We start from the raw sequence: 23,013 nt of genomic DNA on the forward strand, positions 1-23,013 counted from the left end.
AAGGGGTCAGTTGTACTGGCTGGTTCTGTGTCAATCTGACACAGGCTAGAGTCATCAGAGAGGAAGGAGCCTCAGTTGAGGAAATGACTCCATGATCCAGCTGTAAGGCATTTTCTCTATTAGTGATCAATGAGGGAGGGCCCAGCCCATTGTGGGTGGTGTCACCCCTGGGCTGGTGATCCTGGGTTCTATATAAAAGCAGACGGAACAAAGCCACGGGGAGCAAGCCAGTAAGCAGGACCCCTCCATGGCCTCTAGCAGCTCTTGCCACCAGGTTCCTTCCCTGTTTGAGTTCCTGTCCTGAACTCCTTCAGTGATAAATAGCAATGTGGAAATATAATCCAAATAAACCCTTTCCTCCCGCAACTTGCTTTCTGGTTATGGTGTTTTGTGGCAGCAATAGAAACCCAAAAACAGTGGTATATAAGAAAAAGGCCATTTGCTCATTTGCTCAAATTTATAGGGTTTGGGTCAGGATTTGATGACTTAGAACTCTGAACACAGATCCTGAAGAACCCAGATTTAATCTTATGTTAAAGTACTCCAGAAAAATGTTACTGAGTCACAAGGAGAGAAGTAGTACTTCCCTTCAAACCTTTGATTCTGATTTCAAAACACAGTAGTCTATAAGGACTGATATTACCCTAAAGCAACAAATAACACAAAGCAAACCCCAAATAAGTTTTAATGATTAAGATATATAAATTAATAGGTATATAAGTAGTAACTAAAGGACCTAGAAACAAGAAATGAAGATTTAAAACTTGCATGCAAATCTACCATAAAACCTAAAAAATACCAAAATATCTCAACTTTCTAGCATATACTTTAGCTCTTTTTTTATTTCCAGTTCTTGGTAATCAAAATATGTACACTTTCACATGTTCCTGATTATGCAGGAATAAATTTATATTGATATAGTATTACAAACAGGTTTCACAGATGGGACAGCACAAAATAAACCAGTAATTTTCTATCTTTTGAGGCCCATTTTGGGGGTCAGGGGGGAGACTCCTAAAGATTCCTTGGTAACACCATTATTGGTTTTAATTACCTACAAATACCTTTACAACTTGATTCACTCATTTTATCAACCTGGGAAGCAGGGGAGCTCCCACCTTTCACAAACCATTTTCAACAACTTTCCTTAGACAGTGATAAACAGTGTATGGTGACTTTGAACATATCTGGACTTTCACAAATTACATTTGCTTAATCACTGAGTTTGACATGGATAGCCAAACACCATGGAACTGAAGGACAACTATAAGAGATGGCAACCTAAGACTTTTTGAACTATTTCCAGCTCTCCAACTCCTAGTTCCCTTGCATTAATTTCATTTGGTCTTTCAGAACATTTCTCTTATGTTTTGCCCAATCAATTCTACTAAAAGGTTGGGATTAGACTGACCAACAAATCTCTATGGCTCCAAAAACCAAGAGTAATTGCAAGTCAGTTTCCCACAGGCACTGTCCACTATTCATAGGATCTTTAGAAACTATTTGCACAAGGCCAAGGAGAAATTGCTTTATCACTAAATTTGACCCACATTGGGGCCATGCTAAAACTGCACTTCGGTAGCTAGTCTCAAATTTGGGCATACAAATGTCTCTCATTTTACTGCATCCACATAATATGCAATTTTTGATGCTGAATTAGAGAAATCTGACAATTAAAGGCTTCACCACAAGCATCACATTCATAAATTTCTTGGGTTTTCACCTCTGTATGGATCTTCTGATGGTTGACAAGGCTGCGTTGTTGACTAAAACTTTTGTCACATTTTTCACACCTGTAAGGTTTCTCTCCTGTGTGTATTCTCTGGTGTTGAATAAGGCCCGAGTTCCTGCTAAAGGCTTTGCCACATTCCTCACATTTATGGGGTTTATTACCAGTGTGAACGCCCTGATGTCGAATAAGATTACAAAGTTGACTAAAGCTTTTGCCACACTGTCTGCACAAATAAGGACGCTCACCAGTGTGGATCCTCTGATGTTCAATAAGAAATGAGCTCCGACTAAAGCTTTTCCCACAGACAGTACACAGGTAGGGCTTTTCACCAGTGTGGATCCTTTGATGCTGTACCAGATGCGCACTAACACTAAATGTTTTCCCACACTCATCACATTTGTAGGATTTTTCCTTAGGGTAGACTTCCTGCTGTATAAGAAGACTGCAGTTAGGATCAAAACTTTCCTTAGTTTCATTGTATGGAGAAGTCTTTTCCCTGATATGTATTCTCTGATGCTGAATGAGTCCCGAGCTTCGACTGAAGGCTTTTCCACACTCCTCACATTTGTGGGGTTTGTCTCCTGTGTGAATTCTCTGATGACGAGTAAGGTTGCAAAGCTGACTGAAACTTTTTCCGCACTCTTTGCACTGGTAAGGACGCTCACCAGTGTGGATCCTCTGATGTTCAATAAGGAATGAGCTTCGACTAAAACTTTTTCCACATTCAATACAAAGAAAAGGCTTCTCACCAGTGTGTATTTTTTGGTGTTGTATAAGGTATGTACTTAATCTAAAAGCTTTCCCACATTCACCACATTTATGAGGTCTTTCTCCAGTATGAATTCTCTGGTGTTCAACAAGCAATGAGTTTCGACTAAAACTTTTCTTGCATTTGGTACAGTGGTAGGGTTTCTCCCCAGTGTGTGTTCTCTGATGCTCAATAAGGTGTGATTTCCAACTGAAGGCTTTTCCACAGTCACTACATTTATGGGGTTTCTCACCTGTGTGAATCCTTTGATGTTTAACAAGGCTCCTTCTCTGGCTGAAGCTCTGTTTACACTGATTACACTGGTAAGGCCTTTCTCCAGTGTGGATTCTCTGATGTCTAATAAGAGTAGAGCTCACACTAAAGGTTTTCCCACAGAAGTTACACTCATAGGGCCGTTCACCAGTATGAATTCTCTGATGCTCAATAACAAATGAACTTCGACTAAAGCTTTTCCCACACTCATTGCACTGAAATGGTTTCTCACCAGTATGGACCCTTTGATGCTGAATGAAATGGGCCTTGCGGACAAAACCCTTTCCACATTCTTCACATTTATGACACTTCTCTTCTGAGTTTGGTCTCTTGCGAACATTAGTGTGCCCTCTGAACATTTTCTGTTCCTGGGTCAAAGATTCAGGTGGTATTTCCCATAAGAAGATCCCTCTTTGTTTATCTAACCTACCAACTAGTTCAAAGGTTTCTCTACCTATAGGATCTTGGTCAATTTCACTTTTGATTCTTGTTACTATTACACCTGGTGGGTCTATGTCTTCCTCAATTTCTTCTTTCACAGTTGGCTCTTCATCTTTATTTCTGTTTAAAACATCTGAAATATTTGTAAATAAAAAATATAATTATCAGCCAAGCTCTTTAATGGCAAAGAGAAATTATTAGAAAAACAAAGTCATCAAGTTAAACCAACCTACTATAGCCTATGTGTATTTTCTTTTACTACTTCAGTTTTAAAACTAATTCATAATATATATTTTACTAAATACTTTTTTTAAAGAGGCCAGATATGTTGCCTAGACTGGCCTTGAATTCCTGGGTTCATGAGTTCTACTTCATCATTCTTAGTAGGTAGGACTACAGGTGTGTGTCACTGTTCTTGGTTTAATATTACTTAACATTACTTATCTGATTTATTTACTGTTAAGTTCTTTATAGCAGTGTGATTATCAAAGAAAGGATACCAAGGGAAGAAAATAGTAATTTCAGGAAATTTAGGGTGAGAAAACATTATTGGGATATGAATAGACAAATAGTTGAGAGAAAAGGACACATAAGAGGATCCTAGGAAGGATGAAAGACAAAGAACCAGGGGATTCTACAATTAATTTATTAACCAGAATTTAGTAGCTGACTATCTAAAGCATGCTAGATATTAAGCGATGAGCCAGGATTAAAAGATAAGACATAAAACACTACCAAATAAAATGATGTTAAGTGAAACTGGAGAGAAAATACCAATAATGATAACAAGATATTAAGTAAAGAGCAGCACCCATAATAAAGAATTGGGATATCTATTCGTAAGAATAATATGTTCATAGTTAATGGGAAAAAAAAGAAAAAAGTAGTCTGTGGTAGATTATGATATCATCTAAAATAAACCATACCACATTTTTTCAGCCTTCTAACAAAAACCCTGCATAAGTTGAAGGGAAAAGAAGAATATAATGATATATAATAAAACAGTACCAGACTGACTTCCCATCTCTAGTTTGATAACTTACCTTTATATTTGACCCTAAATAAGTTCCTTTTAGTTAACTGTCTTTTCTCATAATTTTGTAGTCTTATAGTTTTTTAACTACTTCAAACATTTCTAAGCTATTGTATACCACTCTTCCCCAATTAAAATTTAAAAAATTTCTTATTCTCCCAAGCAACTATTAAAACCGTGATTTCTTTCCTTGGCTAGTATCTCCTCTCAAATTCACTTCACTGGATTGCTTCCTTTAACACAGCAAACAAGAATGAAAAGTTCCTCCAACTTTCAGCCTCTACCTCTAACAATTATCTGCAACAGGGTATGTATATGTCATTCATGTCCAAAAGTAATTCACTGCCTCTCCTGATCCCACTCTCCTCTGAGAAGGTGTTCAATTCCTTCCTCTTCTTTCAGTCTGCACTTTCCACTGGCATCTTCCTACCATGACATGACCAACTTCATTTTCAGTCTCAAGTCTTTTCTTGACAGAAGCCACCTGAAACAAAATCTCACATTGCAGCTCTCCCTCAGTTTCCTTACTTCCTCAGCTTCTTCCTATTCAATTTCTTCTGTAAGCTACAATCAAGTATAATTTGTTTCCAGAATATAGAAACAATTGCTCATCAAATCACTACAGACTTTCAAGCAACACAGCGGGGGTGTGAAGTCTTTATTTTATTATTTTATTCAGCAGCAGCAGCAGCAGCAGCATCAGCATCTAACATTGTTGATCATCCCATTTCTTAACACTGTTTTTGGTGGTACTTTTTTTTTTTTTTAAATATGCCTCCCTACTTCTTTCAGTTTTTTTCTACTGAATTTACTTCATCACTTTGTCTACCTTTGATAACTACTTTGTGTAGTTGTTACTCAGGTTTATATCCTTTTAACATTATCCTATAAATATATCCTCCATTGAAATACCTCATAATATGACCACCATCATCATCTCTTGTCTCCCCATTTTTAATCAACATCACTACCTATTATTCTTAAATCCTAGATTTCTCCTTTTTTCCCCCCCTTATTGTTAACCACCAAAACTATGGATTTCTTTCTAGTATCTACTTCTTATTTTAACCCCCACAATCAGGCACCCATTTGAGCAGTAGTTTTTTAATCTTCCTAATGCTGTGACCCTTCAATACAGTTCTTCATGTTGTGGTGGTCCCCAGTCATTAAATTATTTTTGTTGCTACTTCACAAGTGAATTTTGCTATTGTTATGAATCGTAATGTAAACATCTGCTATACAGGATATCTGATATGGGACCCCTGTGAAACAGTCATTTGACCCCCAAATGGGTTGCAACCCACAGGTTGAGAACCATTGACCTTGAGGCTGCCATCATACTACATTTATACATTAGCCTTATGGATTCCAGACAGATGTTTGTTTAGAGATGAAATTATATTCATGGCATTACCTGAGGATTTACCAACCATATCACTTTAAGATCAAATGACAGATCTTTTTGATAATGATATTATAATGCACAGGACTTTCTTTGATATGGCCTCTATGCCTCAGTTCAACCTTTCTATCCTATAGCTATGATACATTACATAAGTAAATCACTTGCACTGTCTTTCACATTATACCTTTGTATATCCCATTTAATAATCATTTTTCAACATTGTTTACCAAAGAAACCTTTGGGTTTTTGTAATTTGGTCCAAAGCAGTTACCCTAAAAAGTCTTTCTAAAGTTCATCAGATGCATTTAGGTGTCGTGTGTGTGTGTGTGTGTGTGTGTGTGTGTGTGTGTGTGTGTTTGCCAACTATTTTTGTTAATGACCACAATAAGATGTTTCCTTAGAAATTACTGTTAACTCTGTACTTTTTCTGGATGTTTATTCAAGGAAATAAGACAAAGTTCTGGGTGTGTGTGCCTTGTCTTATTACCACGAAAAAAATAGCTAGTAAATACTATAGGAGAGTGAAATATGCTCTATAGAATAGTAGCAAAAAAATACAAAATTTAGGAAAAAAAATAACTAAAAAAGGTGCAAGATTAGAACCCAGTATGGTAGTATACTCCTATAATCCCAACACTCAAAGGGATTGAGGCAGGAAAACTACTGTAGTTTGGGGCTAACCTGTACTAATGAGATCAGGCTGCCCTGGGCTACATAGCAATACTCTAACTCAAAATAAAAAACAAAATAAAAAGATCAAATTGGTTGTAGTGATACATATCTACAGACCCAGATACTTCAGAGGCCGAAACAGGAATATCACTTGAGTCCTGGAGTTTGAGACCAGCCTGGGCCATATTGTGAGAGCCCTCACCCCCAAACAAACACTCAAAAAAAAAAAAATCAAGTTAGAAAAAGAATAAAGTGCAAGATCTATAAAAATTATCCAATTTTTTTTCTGAAAGATAAAGAAGAGTTAAACAGAGGTAACCAAATGACTAATGGCATTCTATTATAAAAATCATAATTCTTCCCAAACTAATCCATAAACAATATTCCAATCAAAATAATATCAACTAATTATAATAAATAAACCCCGATGAGTCTAATTTCAGGTGGAAGAAGGTAGGTAGCTGGTTAACTAAGTATATTCTGGAAGATTATTACAGAATTTGCTAGACTTAAAATACATTGCTAAACTAAATGAATCAAATGACATTGGCATAAATATAATAGACCTGTCAACAAGATAGGTAGATTAAAAACAAGTGTAGGCTTCCAAAAAGAGTAGCCTTGAAATAACTACTAGATCTTGGAGATTATATATCATGCCTCTACATCTTCCCATCCTGTGCCCATAATTAAATTATCTTCAGCAGGCAAGCTGACTCAAAGAGGGTCTCTCTAGAAACCCAGAAACTGAAAAAACTAGTTAAAATGAATGTTACTAGACTATAACCTGTGAACACAGCTGTTAAAAGAACAGAAACATGTGGACAGAGGAATAAATACTAGTTGACCAAAGGAAAAGATAATGCAAAAAGTTATAAGGACTCTCCGTTACAGTCCTAAGCCCCAATGTGTTAAGATTGGAAGAGGGTTCTCTTAAAAAAGAAATCAGGTTTAGATCAGATCAGGAAGTGGGGTCCTCAGGATAGAATTCATGGTCCTTGTAAGAACAAAGACAAATATCCTCTTTGTCCTCCTACACCCATGTCATATGAGGGCAAAGTAAGAAGGTAGCCATTTTCAGTCAAGGGGATCTCCATCAAGAACTCCGTTTATTAGTACCTTGAGCTTGAACTTCCTAGTCTATAGAACTATAAGAGATAAATAGCCGTGTTTACACCATCCAGGTTACAATCTTTTGTTACAGTAGCCTATTTGACTAAAAAGAGCACAGTTCTTTACTTTCTGAGACTGAGTCAACTTCTCTTTTCAGCACGATTCTGATCAGCTATAATCATGTCTATATATTCTATAAGATATATGTCCCTATTAAAAAAATCCCCTTACTGGATTACACTAGCAGGGATAATATCTTTAACTAAATAGGGCTAAATAATAGGATAGCTGAGAAGACATCTGATGAGAGTAATATGAAAGTAAATCAACCTTAAAACTGTAGTTATAGTTTTTCAGTAAAGGACCAGACAGTATTTTCAATCTAGCTATATGGTCTCTGCCACTGTAGCTCAAAAGTATTATAGACATTACATCAAGGAATGGGTTTGCTGTGGGACAGATTTGACCTGTTGGCCATAGTTGGTAACTTTACTATTTAAAAGATTATAGAACAACCAGTTTTTCTTGGTTAACAAATGAGAGAATGGTGAAGAACTAGAATTTGTAGGGCCTAGCACAGTGTTTAATAATTGTTAACTGCATGAATACTTTAACTGAGAAGAACATGGACAAAAGAAAAAAAATGAGTCCAAGGTCTTGTAGTCTCAATAACTCTCAGTTCTGACAAGATCCAATATGAGTCAATGAAATAAAGGCCAAAAAACTGAGTGATTAGCTATTAGCTGTATCATCAATGTAGCTATTAAGATTTTAAAGAAAAACCCACATGAAAAAGTATGATACAAAAGTAGGAAAGAGCTATGTTTTGGAAAACAGTCAGATGAAATGGAGGAGAATACTATATGGGACCAGTAACATAACAGCGGTCTCTGGTTACGGGCGCTCTCATCAAGGCAATGGAAGTGGGGTCTGTTGAAGAGCATGAGGAGACTGTGGAAGAGGAATAAGGAACAGTGAAAAGCTGTATATAAGATAAACTCAAGAAGAAAGCCTGAAAGCACAAGCTCACCAAAGGGCTCACTGCTCCACCTTTGCCACTGTGTGTCCCATACAGGAGGTACAGGCAGGGCTGGCATTGCTCTGCTTCTGTCACATGTACCCTTCTGGATATCCTCCAAGTAGATAAGCTGGCAGTGAGCCAGATACACCATGGCATATAGGATAGCTGAGAAGACATCTGATGAGAGTAATATGAAAGTAAATCAACCTTAAAACTGTAGTTATAGTTTTTCAGTAAAGGACCAGACAGTATTTTCAATCTAGCTATACCAGTACCCTTCTGGATATCCTCCAAGTAGATAAGCTGGCAGTGAGCCAGATACACCATGGCATATGGGGGAAGGGGGTCATCTAGAGGTTGAATTTGTGGAGTTCTAGCGTAATAGAACGATCAGAAGTTTTAAACAGACTAGCCCAAAATCACCTGGATGGCCAGGACCTAGTTTAGCATAAGACAATAATCCAACTAAGAGAAACAGTTTTTAAATTCACTTGTAACTTACTCAGAAACATGACTATTCAAGAAGCATATAATACAGGCCTGGCTTTATGGTAAGTGCTGAAAACATCCAATGAAAAAGAAGGTTCTGTCCTCAATGCTGATCCATGTGTAATGAGAACGAACATAGAGAATGATTTGCAGATTGGCAGAAATGGAAGTAAAGACAAGATAGTAAAGAGGGGTTATTTAACTGGGCAGAGAAGATTCCTGAGATCTCAATGGACTATCTGAGACTTCTCAGACATAACTTACATTGTTCCCAAAAGAAGAAAACTGTCAGTCTGGAGCTCAACAGAGGTGATAAGGAAAATATCAATCATATGGGGGGAGGGGGAACATCAATCAATACTTTCATTATTTTTATTACCTGTTAGTCATCATTTTAAGTACTTTACTGATATATAACCTGGTAATCAAAACAACAGTGTAAGAAGTACATGTCATTATTATTTCCATTTTCTGAAGAAAGATAAAAATGATTTCCCCCATAGTCACAAAACTGGCAAGAACTAGGAATCCCATATAGGAGGTAGTTAGGTGCCACATTACCTTTCTTAGCTGGGACTTACCATCTCATGGTGGCAGCTAATGACCTGAGTAAAGGTAAGGGCCTCCAAGCAAAGGGGATAGATAACAAGGAACACAAGCAAATACAGAGAAGCAATAAAGAATTTTAAGCAAACAATGTGTAGTGGGGCATGCCTGAAATCCCAGCAATTTGGGTGGTTGAAGCAGGAAGATTGTGAATTTGAAGCCAGCCTGGGCTATGAAGCAAAAACATGTCTCAAAACAAAACAATAAAAAAGTCATAAGCATTAAAAAAAAAGGGTTAGAATAAGGTCCAAAGGGGTGTACTGTATCTGACAATGAAGTTGTTAATAAATCCCCATGGAACAACTTACGGAGACTGAGGAGCCAAGATAAAAATCACAGAGAAAGCAGAAGGTAAAGTTGTACTAAATATACATGAACTTATAAAAAATGGTGGGAAAAGAGCAGTCTAATCACAGGAAATAGCAAGAGGAAGACACTGACTGGTTCAGTTGTTTCTTTTTCCCTAAGCTGGAAAGGCCATGATGTAAACCCATCATAAGAAGAGAGGTTACAAAGGGTAAGGAGGTTACAAAGGGTAATGAGCTGGAGATGTACCTCACTGATAGAAAGGCTGCTTAGCATAAACAAGGTCAAAGGCCCAATTTCTTTAAGTAGCAAGGGACAAAGAACTAAGACTATAGCTCAGTTTCTAGTGAAAAGACAGAAGCTGGTTTAAGGGTGGGTGGGTGAGGGGCAGAGGAGTTAAGAATTCATGCTAGTGAACGCTATTTTAATAGTCTGTGAAACAGAAGATGAAGCCCACAGAGTGATGAGAAAATTTAAAATTTTGAAACTGCTACTAAAACTAATAGGAAAAGAAGCATATCACATACAAAAAAAGTTGCTGAGATATAAACCCAGTGTAAATTAGGAGACACATAGACACTATGGTAGGTATGGTGGTGCATGCCTTTAATCCCTTAGGAATTCCTAATCAGTTAGGAAGCAGAGCTGAGTGGACCTCTGTGACCTCCAGGCCAGCCTTGACATAGGTCAACCAGGGCTACACAGAGAGATCCTTTCTATAAACAAACAAACATCCCCTCCTCACTAGATACTTACAGGACACTGATCCTCTAATTAGAGAATTTTTCTGTGGTGCTTGGGTATTAGGTAGAAGGGGGCAAAAGGGACAGATCTTATAATAAATACAAGATTTGAAATTTGCAGAATAAGTACAGCATAATATCAAAGTGGCCAGACAACATGCTGTGATTAGAAGACATCTTCACAAGTCAGGAAAGGATTGAAACCATCGGGAAGACATGGACACAACAAGAGGCAGGAAATACATTAAGAATGAACAGGTTTAGGTAGACAGGTGAAGGAGAAATGGAAAGGTAAGCCACAGTTAAGCTCCACCAGGGCAAGAAGCAGGCCTGTTTCACCTCTTTGTTTAGTTAGAGTCAACAACCAACTGTTACTGAAATAAATGGTCAGAGAACAGGACAGTGTGTTCTCACATTTGCTTGTTATAACAAACAGGGCCATGATCAATGAGGTGAGTAGTTAATAAGCGTGAAAAGCAGGTTCCTGGAGTCTACAGGACCAAGATCCACTGGGGCTCACTTGCTGACTGGGTTAAGCAGTGAAGACTAAAAACCTCCCCTAGCCCCCCGCCCCCACCACTAAAAAAAAAAGAGTTGACAGACGATGGTAAAAAGGGACAGACTGGGTAGAGCAAGACTTCTGACCCAGGACATTTTATTGGAAGGTAGAAAACAAATGCTTTGGAAGCAGCACTGAAGGCTGGAAGAATAATCAGCTTTTGCCTTCCAGCCTTGAGACAACGCAAGAGGAAGGACGACTGGGGAGAATGAGCAGCCCCCACTTGAAGGTCTGCCAGAGAAGTGGTGTCCCTGGGAACGTGCCAGGTTTCTGTGTAGGCCAGGAGGGGTAAGGAACACTGTGTAAAGAAACTTCACTCCAGAAGGCAGTGAAAAGGGGTGGGAGGAAAGCAGTGGGAAGATGCACCAGGAAGAAAAGCACAGAGTAATATGGGAAGGAGATTGGGAAGCTGAAAAACCTTGCACTTTGGTTATAAGGAAGGTAGGGATAAGAGAATCGTGGACATAATTAATGGCCGAGAGATGTGAATCAGAATTTTGGAACAAAACGGTATTAGCATTAATAATACTGGTTGAAGTGTTCTGAATATGAGTGTTAGCAACTTATTAGATATGTTAGAGAAACAGCACAGTCTTACCCAGAGAGACCAGGTTTCCATAACTGTCCATCATGACATCTTTATACAAACTTCTCCGAGCTGGATCCAGATAATCCCACTCCTCCTGGGTAAAAAAAACATAGCCATATCCTCAAATGTCAGCAACGGCTGAAATAGTATGATTTCTGTAGTCAGTTCCAGTTTTCTCAGGGATAATTCTATCACTCACCATGGTCATATTCACTAGGAGGAACAAAGTTAAGAATATCAAAAGGTGTTCAATTCTTGGAACTGACTTTTACAGGCAAACACCTAGACTGGAAAGGAACTGATCCGAATCTGTGCCTTCTAAACTGAAAGCCCTTTCTGGTTTGGTTATTGCACAGTAATGCCACCACTATTTTAACTGTAGTTAACAGCCTCAAGACCTCTCCAAGCTTCTCTCACCTCACCGTCCCACTCCAATGGTCTACCCACACCAGCTTGTGACCCAATTCAACTCAATTCCATTAGGTCCCTAAGCACCCACCTTAAGTTCAGCCATCAGGTCCGCTGCAGAAGACAGAGGATATCAAAAATAGTGCCTCACTTGGGGAACTCACAAACGAGAACTAACTTGGAGCAGTCTTAATTTTCTCCAGCCGATTTATCAAGTTGTTCTTGAAAAAAAAAGAGCCCATGGACAGTTTGTAATGAACTAACTGCACCCGGAGCAAGGAGTACTCCGGCTGTTGGCTGGGGTCCTCCCTTAGAACTGGCAGCCAGCAGATGGGGACTGGGGAGGTGATGGCACGGCCTGGCCGTCTCGGGAGTGGCGAAATAACGGAGATCTCTCGAAGGGGCAACTCACCTTTGGCTCCAGCAGTGGGCTCGGGGACGCCATGTCCTCGTTCAGGAATAGTAGCCACACAGCAATGAGGCTCCGGTGAGGCCTAGCCGGCTGCTGGAAATTAGGCCCCGCCAAGACGAGGCTCACTGGATGGGTCTGGGGAGGTCCTGCCTCCGTCTCAGAGTGGTCACGTTCCCAGGGCCATATCAGACAATCTGCTTGACTGTCCTCCAACCCCAAGCCCCGTCTCCTGCCCAGCTGTGCAGTCTTTCGGGCCTCGCTGCAGTCTCCTTGTTGCCAATTCTCCACCTCACAGTCAAGCAGTGCTACAGCCGACCACCCCTGAACCAGAAGGCGTTACCCGGAACCTTCACCGAACCTCTCCAACTACAACTCCCAACATGCCCCGGGGGCGCGCCACAGCCATCTTCCGCAAATGGCAATAGACTACATTTCCCAGTGTGCACAGGATTAGGCAACAACAAGGACCGCTGCAGTAAGCTCGCGTGTGATTGGCTGAGTCGGGCATGTCCCGGCTCTCCGGAACGCTGGTCGGAGATGGCGGCGCTGTGTGTGTGCGGGATTGCTAGAAGAGGCTGGCTGTGGAAGGTCCCCTTGGCTACTCGTAGAGACTTTTGGTCTCGATCCAGGTAAAGCTGAGGGTTTCTCATTGGGTTCCGTCCCACGAAAGTAACCAGGAACTTAGGGTGCAGAGTTCAGAGGGTTAAGATGGGACCCTGGTCCTTAGCCTGCAGGAGTTAGCGTGGAGTAGGGATCCGAGTTAAAAGCTTCGGCCTACGTTTCCGCGACTGGCGGAGCCTCCTAATGGCAACACGGTGCCCTTTGCCTCGCGTCTCACGTTTCTTAGTAAACAGCTTTAACCACATGTCAAAGGCACGCAGTGTGGTGTCTGCAAGCAGACGACTCATTCTTACTGATTAAGCTAAAATATGAACGTAGGTGCTCAGTAAGCCAACCTCCTTTCCGGGGGTTGTCTGTTTTCAAGCAAAATGAGAAATGAAGCCTCCCGCTCAACGTTGTGTCTCTCTCTCCCTCACCCTCATGCTCGCTCGGTCTCTCTCTCTCTCTCTCTCTCTCTCTCTCTCTCTCTCTCTCTCTCTCTCTCTCTCTCTCTCTCTCTCTCTCTCTGGCGCGTGTATTTCATTGATGCATACAACAAATAGTTTCTAAACGTCTTCTATTTCTCTCAAATGTGTACAATGCTCCAGTAGTAGTCTCTTTTCCACGCCTCAATATTGCGACTCTAGGGGGAACTGAGGCCCACTGAAGAGAAAAGCACGTGCATGGTGGATATAGAATCCCTGTGTCTTAACTGCTTACCTAGAGTTTTCCCACTGCATCATGTGGGATCCATCTGTATGACCTAGAAAATGTTTAGGGCATGGAAACTTAACCGCTGGGACCCCGCAGGGAACAACGAATGTCGTAGGTTAAAATTTTGAGTCATCATCTCATGTCTTAACTAAATCTCTCTCTTTGGTTACTGTCAAATGTTCCAAGTTCGTTCTTTTATTTACTCAACAAATATTTTAATGTCTACTATATGGTAGATATTAAGATACAGTGGTTAATAAGAAAAGATCTTTAAGAGGGGAGCCTTTGATGTTAAATTATGTTCATTTTTTTGGTTACCTATTCTTTAAGGTGTAAATAGATGCATTGATGTATATACACATAGAGAAGAGATTTCTGCAGTCTAGCTAATTCCATCTCTTTACATCCTTTTTTATTTTAATGAAAACACTAAGATCTCTACCTTTTTTTTATTGTTTATCACCATAACTCTGGGATAGAATTTTAAATCTTTTTTTTTTTAAAGATTTATTTATTATGTACACAGAAGAGGGTGCCAGATCTCATTAGAGATGGTTGTGAGCTACCACGTGGGTGCTGGGAATTGAACTCAGGACCTCTGGAAGAGCAGTTGGTGCTCTTAACCTCTGAGCCATCTCTCCAGCCCCAGAATTTTAAATCTTAAAGTATGATTTCTTCAACATTGCTCATGCACAAGATTGCTGCAGCTATTCGTGATTTAAGATTGCTCAGTATGTCTCTGGAAAATGACATTAAATTATTTTGATAGGCATTGGGTTAAGTATGTTAAGTAGTACAGACATATTAACAGTATTGATAAAATAACGTAATAATTGATTCTTCAATCCATGAGCATGGATGTCTTTTCATTTATGTGTGTTTTCTGTTTCTTTTATTAGTGTTTTACAGTTTTCAGTGTTTTACAGTTTTCAGTGTACAGATAGATGATCTTTAGCCTACTTGGTTATTTTTTCCTAAATATTTTCTTTTTTTTTTTTTTTCCTGTTAACTGTAAACTGGATTTGACTTCTTGATTTTCTTTTGGGCTAATTTATTATTTCCCTAAAGAAATTACTGATTTTATTGAGGATTTATTTTATTTATGTACATATGTGCATGTATGCATATCTCATACTGATAGATACCCTTTGAGGCCAGAAGAGGGCATCAGATCTCCAGGGGCTGGAGTTACAGGTGGCTGTGAGCTAGCAACCTGATCTGGATGCTGGAATCTGAACTCTGGAAGAGTAACAAGTTCTCTTAACTACTGAGCCATCTCTTCAGCCCCCAAAGTACTAACTTTTTAAAAAAAAATGTTAATTCTGTATACTGCAACTTTATTGGGTTAGTTTATTAGTTCTAGCAATTTCTTGTGTGTGTTACATAGTCTGAGTTTTTCTAATAGACTTAAGTCATCTGCAGAGACAAATTTACTTCTTTCTAATTTGGATGCCTTTTATTTCTTTCTTTTCTCAAAGCTCTTGAGTATGCCTTCTAGTATGAGGTTATAGTGGTTTGCAGAGGTTGAGGCAGGAAAATGATGAATTCAAGGCCAGTGTACTTTACATAGGAAGCGCCGCCCCCCCTCCCCCTGAAAAAGAAGTTCTGAGACTGAGCATCCTTGCTTGTACCTGAGCATGGAAAGAAAACTGTTTTGTTAATAGTTTTCCCCCATTCATTATGAGTTTAGCTGTAAGCTTTCCTGTAAGATCTGATGCCCTCTTCTGGCCTCAAAGGGTATCTATCAGTATGAGATAAGCATACATGCACATATGTATGTTTATCTGGTTGTGGTAGATACTATACCTATTTTGTTTAGAGCTTTGATCTTGAATGAGTGTTAGGCTTTATTTATATCAGACACCTTTTCTGCTTCCATTGAGATGATGATGTGATGTTTACTTTCATTCTGTTAATGCAGTGTATATTGAACAAACTTTGCAGTCCAAGGAAGTGTTTACTTAGTCATAGTATGGTTGTCTTTTTGAATTTGGTTTGCTTCTATTTTATTGAAGATTATTGCATTATGTTCATCAGAGATAATGCCTTGTAGTATCTTTGTCTGGCTTTAGTATCCTGGTTTCATAAAATGATTTTGGAAGTGTTTCTTCTTCCCACTTTAGGGAGAGTTTCAGAAGGGCAGATGTTAGTTCTTTTTTGAATGTATGGCACAATTATCACATGAAGATACTTATTCCAGTCTCTGTTGGGATGTTTTTTGCTGTTTTGTTTTTCTTCAGTCTCTTTTATTTGCTATTGACTGGCTTAGGCTTTCTATTCTTTCCTGGCTTAGTTCCTAGGATCTTAACTGTTTCTTTTAGGTTCTGTAAATATCTCAAGTATCTTTTAGGTTCTGAAACATCTCAAGTATCTCCTTATATTTCTGATTTTAATTACATGTTTTCTGTATCAGCCCTTAGTTTTATTGGCTTCTTTTTATGAAATTTGTATCTGCTCTGATCTTATTATTTCCTTTGTCTTGCTAACTTTGGGGTTACATTTTTCTTTCTTTTTTTTAAGTTTCATATGGTTCAATGTCAGATTGCTAAAAATCTTTAGTGATGTGGCCATTTATTACTATAAATTCTCCTCAGTATAGGTTTTCTTTTTAATGTTTGTTACTGTCTTTGGTAGAGTTTTCTACTGCTGTGATGAAATGCCATGACCAAATGCAACATGAGGAAGAAGGGATTTATTTCAATCTTACAGCTTGAGGTCAGTCCATCATCCAGGGAAGTCAGGCCAAGAACTAGAGGCAGGAGACTGATGTGGAGACTATAGAGCAGTGCTGCTTTCTGGCTCACTCTTGCACAGCTTGCCCAACCTGCTTTCTTATAGCACCCAGGACCACCAGATTAAGTGTAGTACCACCCATGGTGACCTGGGCTCTCAAAACACATCAATTTTCTGAAGTGAAATTCTCTTTTCCCAAGTGACTCGAGTGTAGCTAGAGTTTTCCTGCCTGGCCCACAGTCAGGACAAATCTCTCTCACCCGCCAGTCCCACAACCGCTCAGACCCAACCAAATAAACACAGAGACTTATATTGGTTACAAACTGTATGGCCGTGGCAGGCTTCTTGCTAACTGTTCTTACAGCTTAAATTAATCCATTTCCATTAATCTATACCTTGCTACATGGCTCGTGGCTTACCGGCATCTTCACATGCGGCTTGTCATCATGGCGGCTGGCAGTGTCTCCCTGACTCAGCCTTCCACTTCCCAGTTTTTTCTCCTCCTTGTCCCACCTGTACTTCCTGCCTGGCCACTGACCAATCAGTGATTTATTTATTGACCATTCAGCAACACATTTGATATACAGACCATCCCACAGCACTCTAGCTTGTGTCAAGTTGACATAAAAGTAGCTCACACAGTTATGCTATACATTTTCACTTATCTCAAGATATTGTGTGTGTGCTTTTGTGTGTGCATGCATGCATACATGTGAAGAACAGGTCAACGTTGGGTGTCTACTTCAGTCACTCTCCACCTTATAGTTTGAGACATGGTCTCTCATTGAACCTGGAGCCCAGCGACTTGACTAGACTGATTAGCCAGCCATCTCAAGACCTCCTGTCTCTGACTTCCCTGTGTTCTCATTACAGGCTTGCACACCTTCTGGTAGTTTTTTCTCCAGGATGATGAGTATTGTACTCTGGTCCTCTTTGTTTACTTGGTGTCTAGGTGTAGTGATTTGAAAGGAAATGGCCCCCAAAGGGAGTGACACTATTAGGAGATGTGGTCTTGTTGGAGGAAGTGTGTTACTGTGGGGGCATGCTTTGAGTTCTTGTACTTGAGTTCAAGCTACTCCCAGAGTCACAGCCATTTCCTGTTGCCTTCTGATCAGGATGTAGCCAGCACCATGTCTGCCTGCATGCTACCATACTCCCCACCATGGTGATAATACACTGAACCTCTGAAACTGTAAGTAAGCCACCTTAATTAAATGCTTTCCCTTGTAAGACTTGCCGTGGTCATGGTGCCTCTTCACAGCAATAGAAACCATAACTAAGAAACTTTAGTTTCTGTTGCTGGTGTCTTATTACCTAGTGTCTTAGGGCTTCCGTTCATGGTCATGGAGACCATGACCATGGCAACTCTTATAAAGGAAAATATTTAATTGGGGCTGGCTTACATTTCAGAGGTTTAGTCCCTTATTGTCATGGCAGGAAGCACAGTAGCAATGCAGGCTGACATGGTGCTAGAGAGGTAGCTGAGAGTTCTATATCTCTGTAGGCAGCAGGAAGAATGGGAAACACTGGGCCTGGCTTGAGCATTCGAAACCCCAGTGACATAGTTCTTCCCATAAGGCCACACCTCCTAATAGTGCCATTCCCTGGTGACCATGTATTCAAATCTATGAGCCTATGGGGGCCATTCCTGTTCAAACCACCACACTTGTCAAACACTTTGCCTTTTGAGCTGTCTCTCCAGTCCCTTATCTCAAGATAATCTGGAAGTTCCCTTTTGATTTCCTCTTTGACCGGACAGTCTGTTGCTTAGTTTCCAGAGATTTGTTGTTATTGTTTTTCTCTTGAATTACTGGTGACTCCTTTTTTTCCTTTGTGGTCAGTAAGGCTATTTTGTATGATTTTGATCTTTTAAATTCATGAGGCTTCTTTTGTGATATAATATAATCTAGCCTAGAAAATATTCAGTACATGCTTGAGAAGCAAGTAAAGATCAAAGTGTTTCATGTAATGGTCGGGATGTTAAATTGAAAGCTGTATGCTGATTTTCCTTTGGACCACCATCTCACAAAAAAACGACACAGAGACTTATTAATTATGAAAGCTTGGCCTTAGCTTAGGCTTATTCCTAACTAGTTCTTACAACTTAAATTAGCCTATATTTTTAAATTTATGTTCTTTTACGTGGCTCAGTTACCTTTACTTTGTACTGCCCATCTTGCTTCCTTGTGCCTGGTGAGCGTCTCCTCCTTTCTTCTCCCCAGAGCTCTGTCCCCAGAAGTTCCACTAACCTCTTCCTGCCTAGCTAATGGCCATTTAGCTCTTTATTAAACCAATCACAGTGACACATCTTCTTACAGTGTAAAGTAATATTCTACGACAGAAAGCTCTGTGTATGTCAATTTGGTATACAATATTATTAAAATTCAGTATTTATTGGTGTTCTGTGTGGTTAGCCTGTCCACTGTTTATTGAGAGTGTGTGTTGAGTTGTGTTATTTCGGTAGTTTATCATTTCAGGCTTGTTCATATTTGCTTTGTATATTTAGGTGCTCTGGTATTGGGTACATGTTTATTTCATCCAATTGATTTGATCATTTTATTACTACCTTTGAGAGAAAGGTATTATTACCTTTGAGAGAAAGTTTGACTTAACAGCTTATTTGGTTTGATGTAAGTATAGCTATGCCCATGAAATATTCCCATCAATTTTAATTGATGTAGCCCTTAAATCTTAAAAAAAAAAAAAAAAAAAGAATAAGAATAAGAAGTTTCTTACAGACAACATAGAGTTAGAGTTTGGTTTTTATTTTTGACGTTTTGGTTATGAGCCCAGTCTCTGACAAGGGAGCCATCTCTCCAGCCCTCAGAGGTTTTTTGTTTGGTTTTTTTGGTTTTGTTTTAGTCACTCTATCTTTTGGGATGTTGAGTCTTTTACTTGAATTACATTTATTCTGAAAGTGATGAAATGTAATGGAAGGGACTTGAGGAATATGGAAGGTAAGTGAGTGGAAATTATATGAACATAACTCTCTTGAGAATTTTTTTAAAAACAGTGGCTAGTTTTCTTCAAAAATGGAAACTATTGCAGTATATTGTTTACTCTAAGACTTCAGTAGAGTCTTAGTCCCTTTTCTATTGACATAGTAAAATGTCAAAAAATGGATGACTTATCAATAGCTTGGCAATATTATCTGCTCTACATCTGTAGAAGACCTTCTTGCTGCCTCTTAACATAGTGGAGAATAATATATAGTGAGACAGAGAAGGCATACTAGCTTGGTTTTTTTCTTCCTTTTCTTTATAGCCACTAATGCTTTTATGGCATTCCCAATCTTCTTATCTTATCTCCTCTAATTACCTCTAAAAAGGCCTAATTACAAATATTGAGTGTCCAAGACAAGAGCTTTTGAGGATAATATATTCAAGCCATCGCAAGACATGACACTGAGATGGTAATCAAAAATTTATGAAGGATGAAGGATGAGTTGATGGAACAAAGTCTTAAGTAGACAAGCAAAGTTACATTCTAAAGTATATTCTTGGCCAGACATTTCATTTCTGGTCTTCTGTTTCTGTAAAGATGGTCAATTCCAGTCAGATGCCAATTCCACGAGAAACAGGATTACTTAGGTGGTTCACAAACCAAAGCATTTAAATGGTATGTCAGCCAGATTCTCTTCTAAGCAGTTGTTGAGTTCATTTTCAAAGAACCCCAAAACAGGCCATTATATTAAAGATCTTACAGTCTGGTATGGTGGTTCTCAAGAGACAGTGTTGGTAGTGTCCATGGTTATGACTCAGGACAGGAGTGCTACTGTCATTAAGTAAAGTGATGCCAGGACACTAGTAAATACCTTACAGTGAACAGAATGGCCCCTCACACACAGCAGGGGACTGTCCAGTAAAAAATATAAGCTGTTTGGAACTGAGAAGTTCTGATCTTGTGAAGTAGAATATAATCAAAATTAAAACTTGTGTAGGATGGGATACACTGGGCAGTGTAGATTGCTATGAAGATCAGAGGAACTAACATTTGATTAGAGGAGTCAGGTTAAAGTTCTTAAGAGGCACGCATTTTGTCTTAGGCCTTATAGGGTAAGTAGTATAATTTCCATGAGTAAAGATCAAAATGATTCATGTAAGGAAATATAACCTGAACTAACAAGTGTCAGGAAAGTGGTATTGTGTTTGGAAAACAGAATATAGTTTAGTTTGAGCAGGCCTATAATGTATGTAAGAAATTGGTGGGAGGTAAATTTAGTTAGTTATATTAGAGTTAGATCTTGGAGGATATGCTGGCTAGTTTTATGTCAGATTGAGAAAAGTTAGAGTTATTTGAAAGAGGGAATCTCAATTAAAAAAATGTCTTTACCAGATTGGCCTGTGGGCAAGTCTGTGCATTTTCCTGACTGAAAATTGTGGGAGGGTCCATCTCACTGTGGGTGGTGCCACCTCTTGACAAGTGGTTCTGGGTGAGTCATCAGAGCAGTGCAATAAGCAGCAGCCCTCCATGGCCTCTGCATCAGTTCCTGCCTCGAGTTCCTGCACTGACACCCCTCAGTGATGGGGTGTGATATGGAACTGTAAGATGAAATAAACAAGTTGCCTGTTGTCCTGGTGTTTTATCACAGCAATAGAAACAACGAAGACAGACTAGCACTAGATAGAACAGTTTACCTTATCTTTGTTCTTTACTTATTTTTAGAATTCATACAAGTTTGTAAAATACATACTAAGCTTTTGTTTTCTTTTCTAACAATTGATTCAACTATACACACCTGAAGGGTAGATGATCATCTTACTCTTTTCTGCTCTCCACTGTGCTCAGAAAGTCTTAAGTGTACAAAATACTGGATTTTGATTGCAAGGCAAGATTCAATCAGATGTTTATTAGCATCATTAAGATAATCAGCCAAAGATTCACGTGTTTGCTTTTGATCATTCCAGAAAGGAGAAAGAGCCGGTGGTGACTGAGGCAGTAGAAGAAGTGAAAAAAGAGCCTGTTCTGGTGTGTCCACCCTTACGAAGCCGAGCATACACACCACCTGACGATCTCCAGAGTCGCTTGGAATCTTGTATTAAAGAAGTTCTTGGTTCATCTCTTCCTAGTAATTGGCAAGATATCTCCTTGGATGATGGTCGTGTGAAGTTCAGACTCTTGGCACATTTAGCTGATGACCTGGGCCATGCAGTACCTAACTCCAGGCTTCACCAAATGTGCAAGGTCAAAGACGTTCTTGATTTCTATAATGTTCCCAGAGTTCAAGATAGATCTAAATTTGATGAACTCGTTGCCAGTAATTTGCCTCCCAATTTGAAAATCAGTTGGGGTTACTGAGCATTTCAGCAGTTGACTGCATTGAGATCATTGTTGTTCTCCTCACTACAGTGGCTGACAAACCTTGTGATATGGTATCCATCAGAACTCTTCTCTAAACCTCCCTTTTCTTTCCTTTTTTTTTCCCCTGTGGAAGAACACATCTTTTTTCTCATGGAGAATCAGCAAAGAAAACATTTTCACATTTGCTAAAGCTGTTTCCCCCCAATAATATCAAGTTTTGATAATTTATGAAAATGTTCTTATTCTGCTGTGTATAGTCAGGGTTCTTGAGAAGAGCAGAAGTGATAGCATGAATGCAGATTCAAAAGGGATTTATCAGATTAGCTTGGGTTAGGGTCTAGATAGTCCATCAACGGCTGTTTCATACCAGAGAGGCCGAGAACCTAGGGTTGCTCAGTCCATGAGGCTGACTGTCTGAACAGTACCAGCCTGGTGCTGAGGGCCTGCAGGATTCTTTGGAAACCATGTGCGCAGCCTGAAGAAGCTGGTTCTGATATGAGTGAAGAAATGCAGCAATGGCGGGAACAGGACGGTGTACTTTCCAGTAGAGTGAAGGCAAGCAGGCAGAAAGCCAAACCTTCCTTCTGCGTGGGTTCTGGCCACATTTAGGGTATACCTCCCTCTTGGATGAGATAATTTGTTTGAGAAAATCCCTCAGGGGAGTGGCCAGATGCTTGTCTTTTAGTTGATTCTAGATCAGTCAAGTTGACAACCAAGATTAGCCATCACACATAGATGTTAATTAACTTGGATTTAAGATAGAAGGACATTACAAGTTCAGATGCTCTCTTTGCCTTTCATAGGGATAAAGTAGTAGTTGCAATAAAATGTTTTAATCTTATTAAAGCTCATAGGTATGGGATTATCATGTATACCTATACAAACGAGGAAATGTATTAGATATTTAAAAGAACTGTGATCGTCTGGTTCACATGGGATGTTTCAAACACTGTCTCAGTCCATGAGTAAAGATGAAGAAAGTATACTGTATTCTGGGTTCATCTTGGATTAAAGCAGATTTGTTAAAATCTGATGTCTTCTTGAAACTCGCTTCTATGTATCACTTTATTATTTTCTTAAAATGAGTGGTAGAACTGAAAAATAAGACTATCTCG

The 23,013-nt window shown here is 39.3% G+C and overlaps 2 protein-coding genes across 3 annotated transcripts; one reads left to right on the forward strand and one right to left on the reverse strand.

Moving 5' to 3' along the window:
- Positions 1-668: 668 nt before the first annotated feature.
- Positions 669-12,805, reverse strand: Znf189 (zinc finger protein 189). Of its 2 annotated transcripts, none has more exons than XM_052715622.1 (3): positions 12,551-12,805; positions 11,740-11,824; positions 669-3,327 (listed from the first exon to the last, which is right to left on the reverse strand). In XM_052715622.1, the coding sequence occupies exons 1-3, from the start codon at positions 12,581-12,583 to the stop codon at positions 1,619-1,621; spliced, it is 1,827 nt and encodes a 608-aa protein (XP_052571582.1). In that variant the 5' UTR covers positions 12,584-12,805; the 3' UTR covers positions 669-1,618. The 2 variants fall into 2 exon arrangements, with proteins under 2 accessions (XP_052571582.1, XP_052571581.1); XM_052715621.1 differs by having other exon boundaries at positions 11,740-11,821; positions 12,551-12,697.
- Positions 12,806-13,043: 238 nt separating this feature from the next.
- Mrpl50 (mitochondrial ribosomal protein L50) lies at positions 13,044-22,931 on the forward strand. Its single transcript, XM_052715625.1, has 2 exons — positions 13,044-13,179; positions 21,505-22,931. The coding sequence occupies exons 1-2, from the start codon at positions 13,088-13,090 to the stop codon at positions 21,893-21,895; spliced, it is 483 nt and encodes a 160-aa protein (XP_052571585.1). The 5' UTR covers positions 13,044-13,087; the 3' UTR covers positions 21,896-22,931.
- The last annotated feature ends 82 nt before the right edge of the window (positions 22,932-23,013 follow it).

This window comes from Peromyscus californicus, unplaced genomic scaffold, assembly GCF_007827085.1.
Source record: "Peromyscus californicus insignis strain IS unplaced genomic scaffold, ASM782708v3 Scaffold_5__1_contigs__length_169319896, whole genome shotgun sequence".
NCBI classification, from domain to species: Eukaryota; Metazoa; Chordata; class Mammalia; order Rodentia; family Cricetidae; genus Peromyscus; species Peromyscus californicus.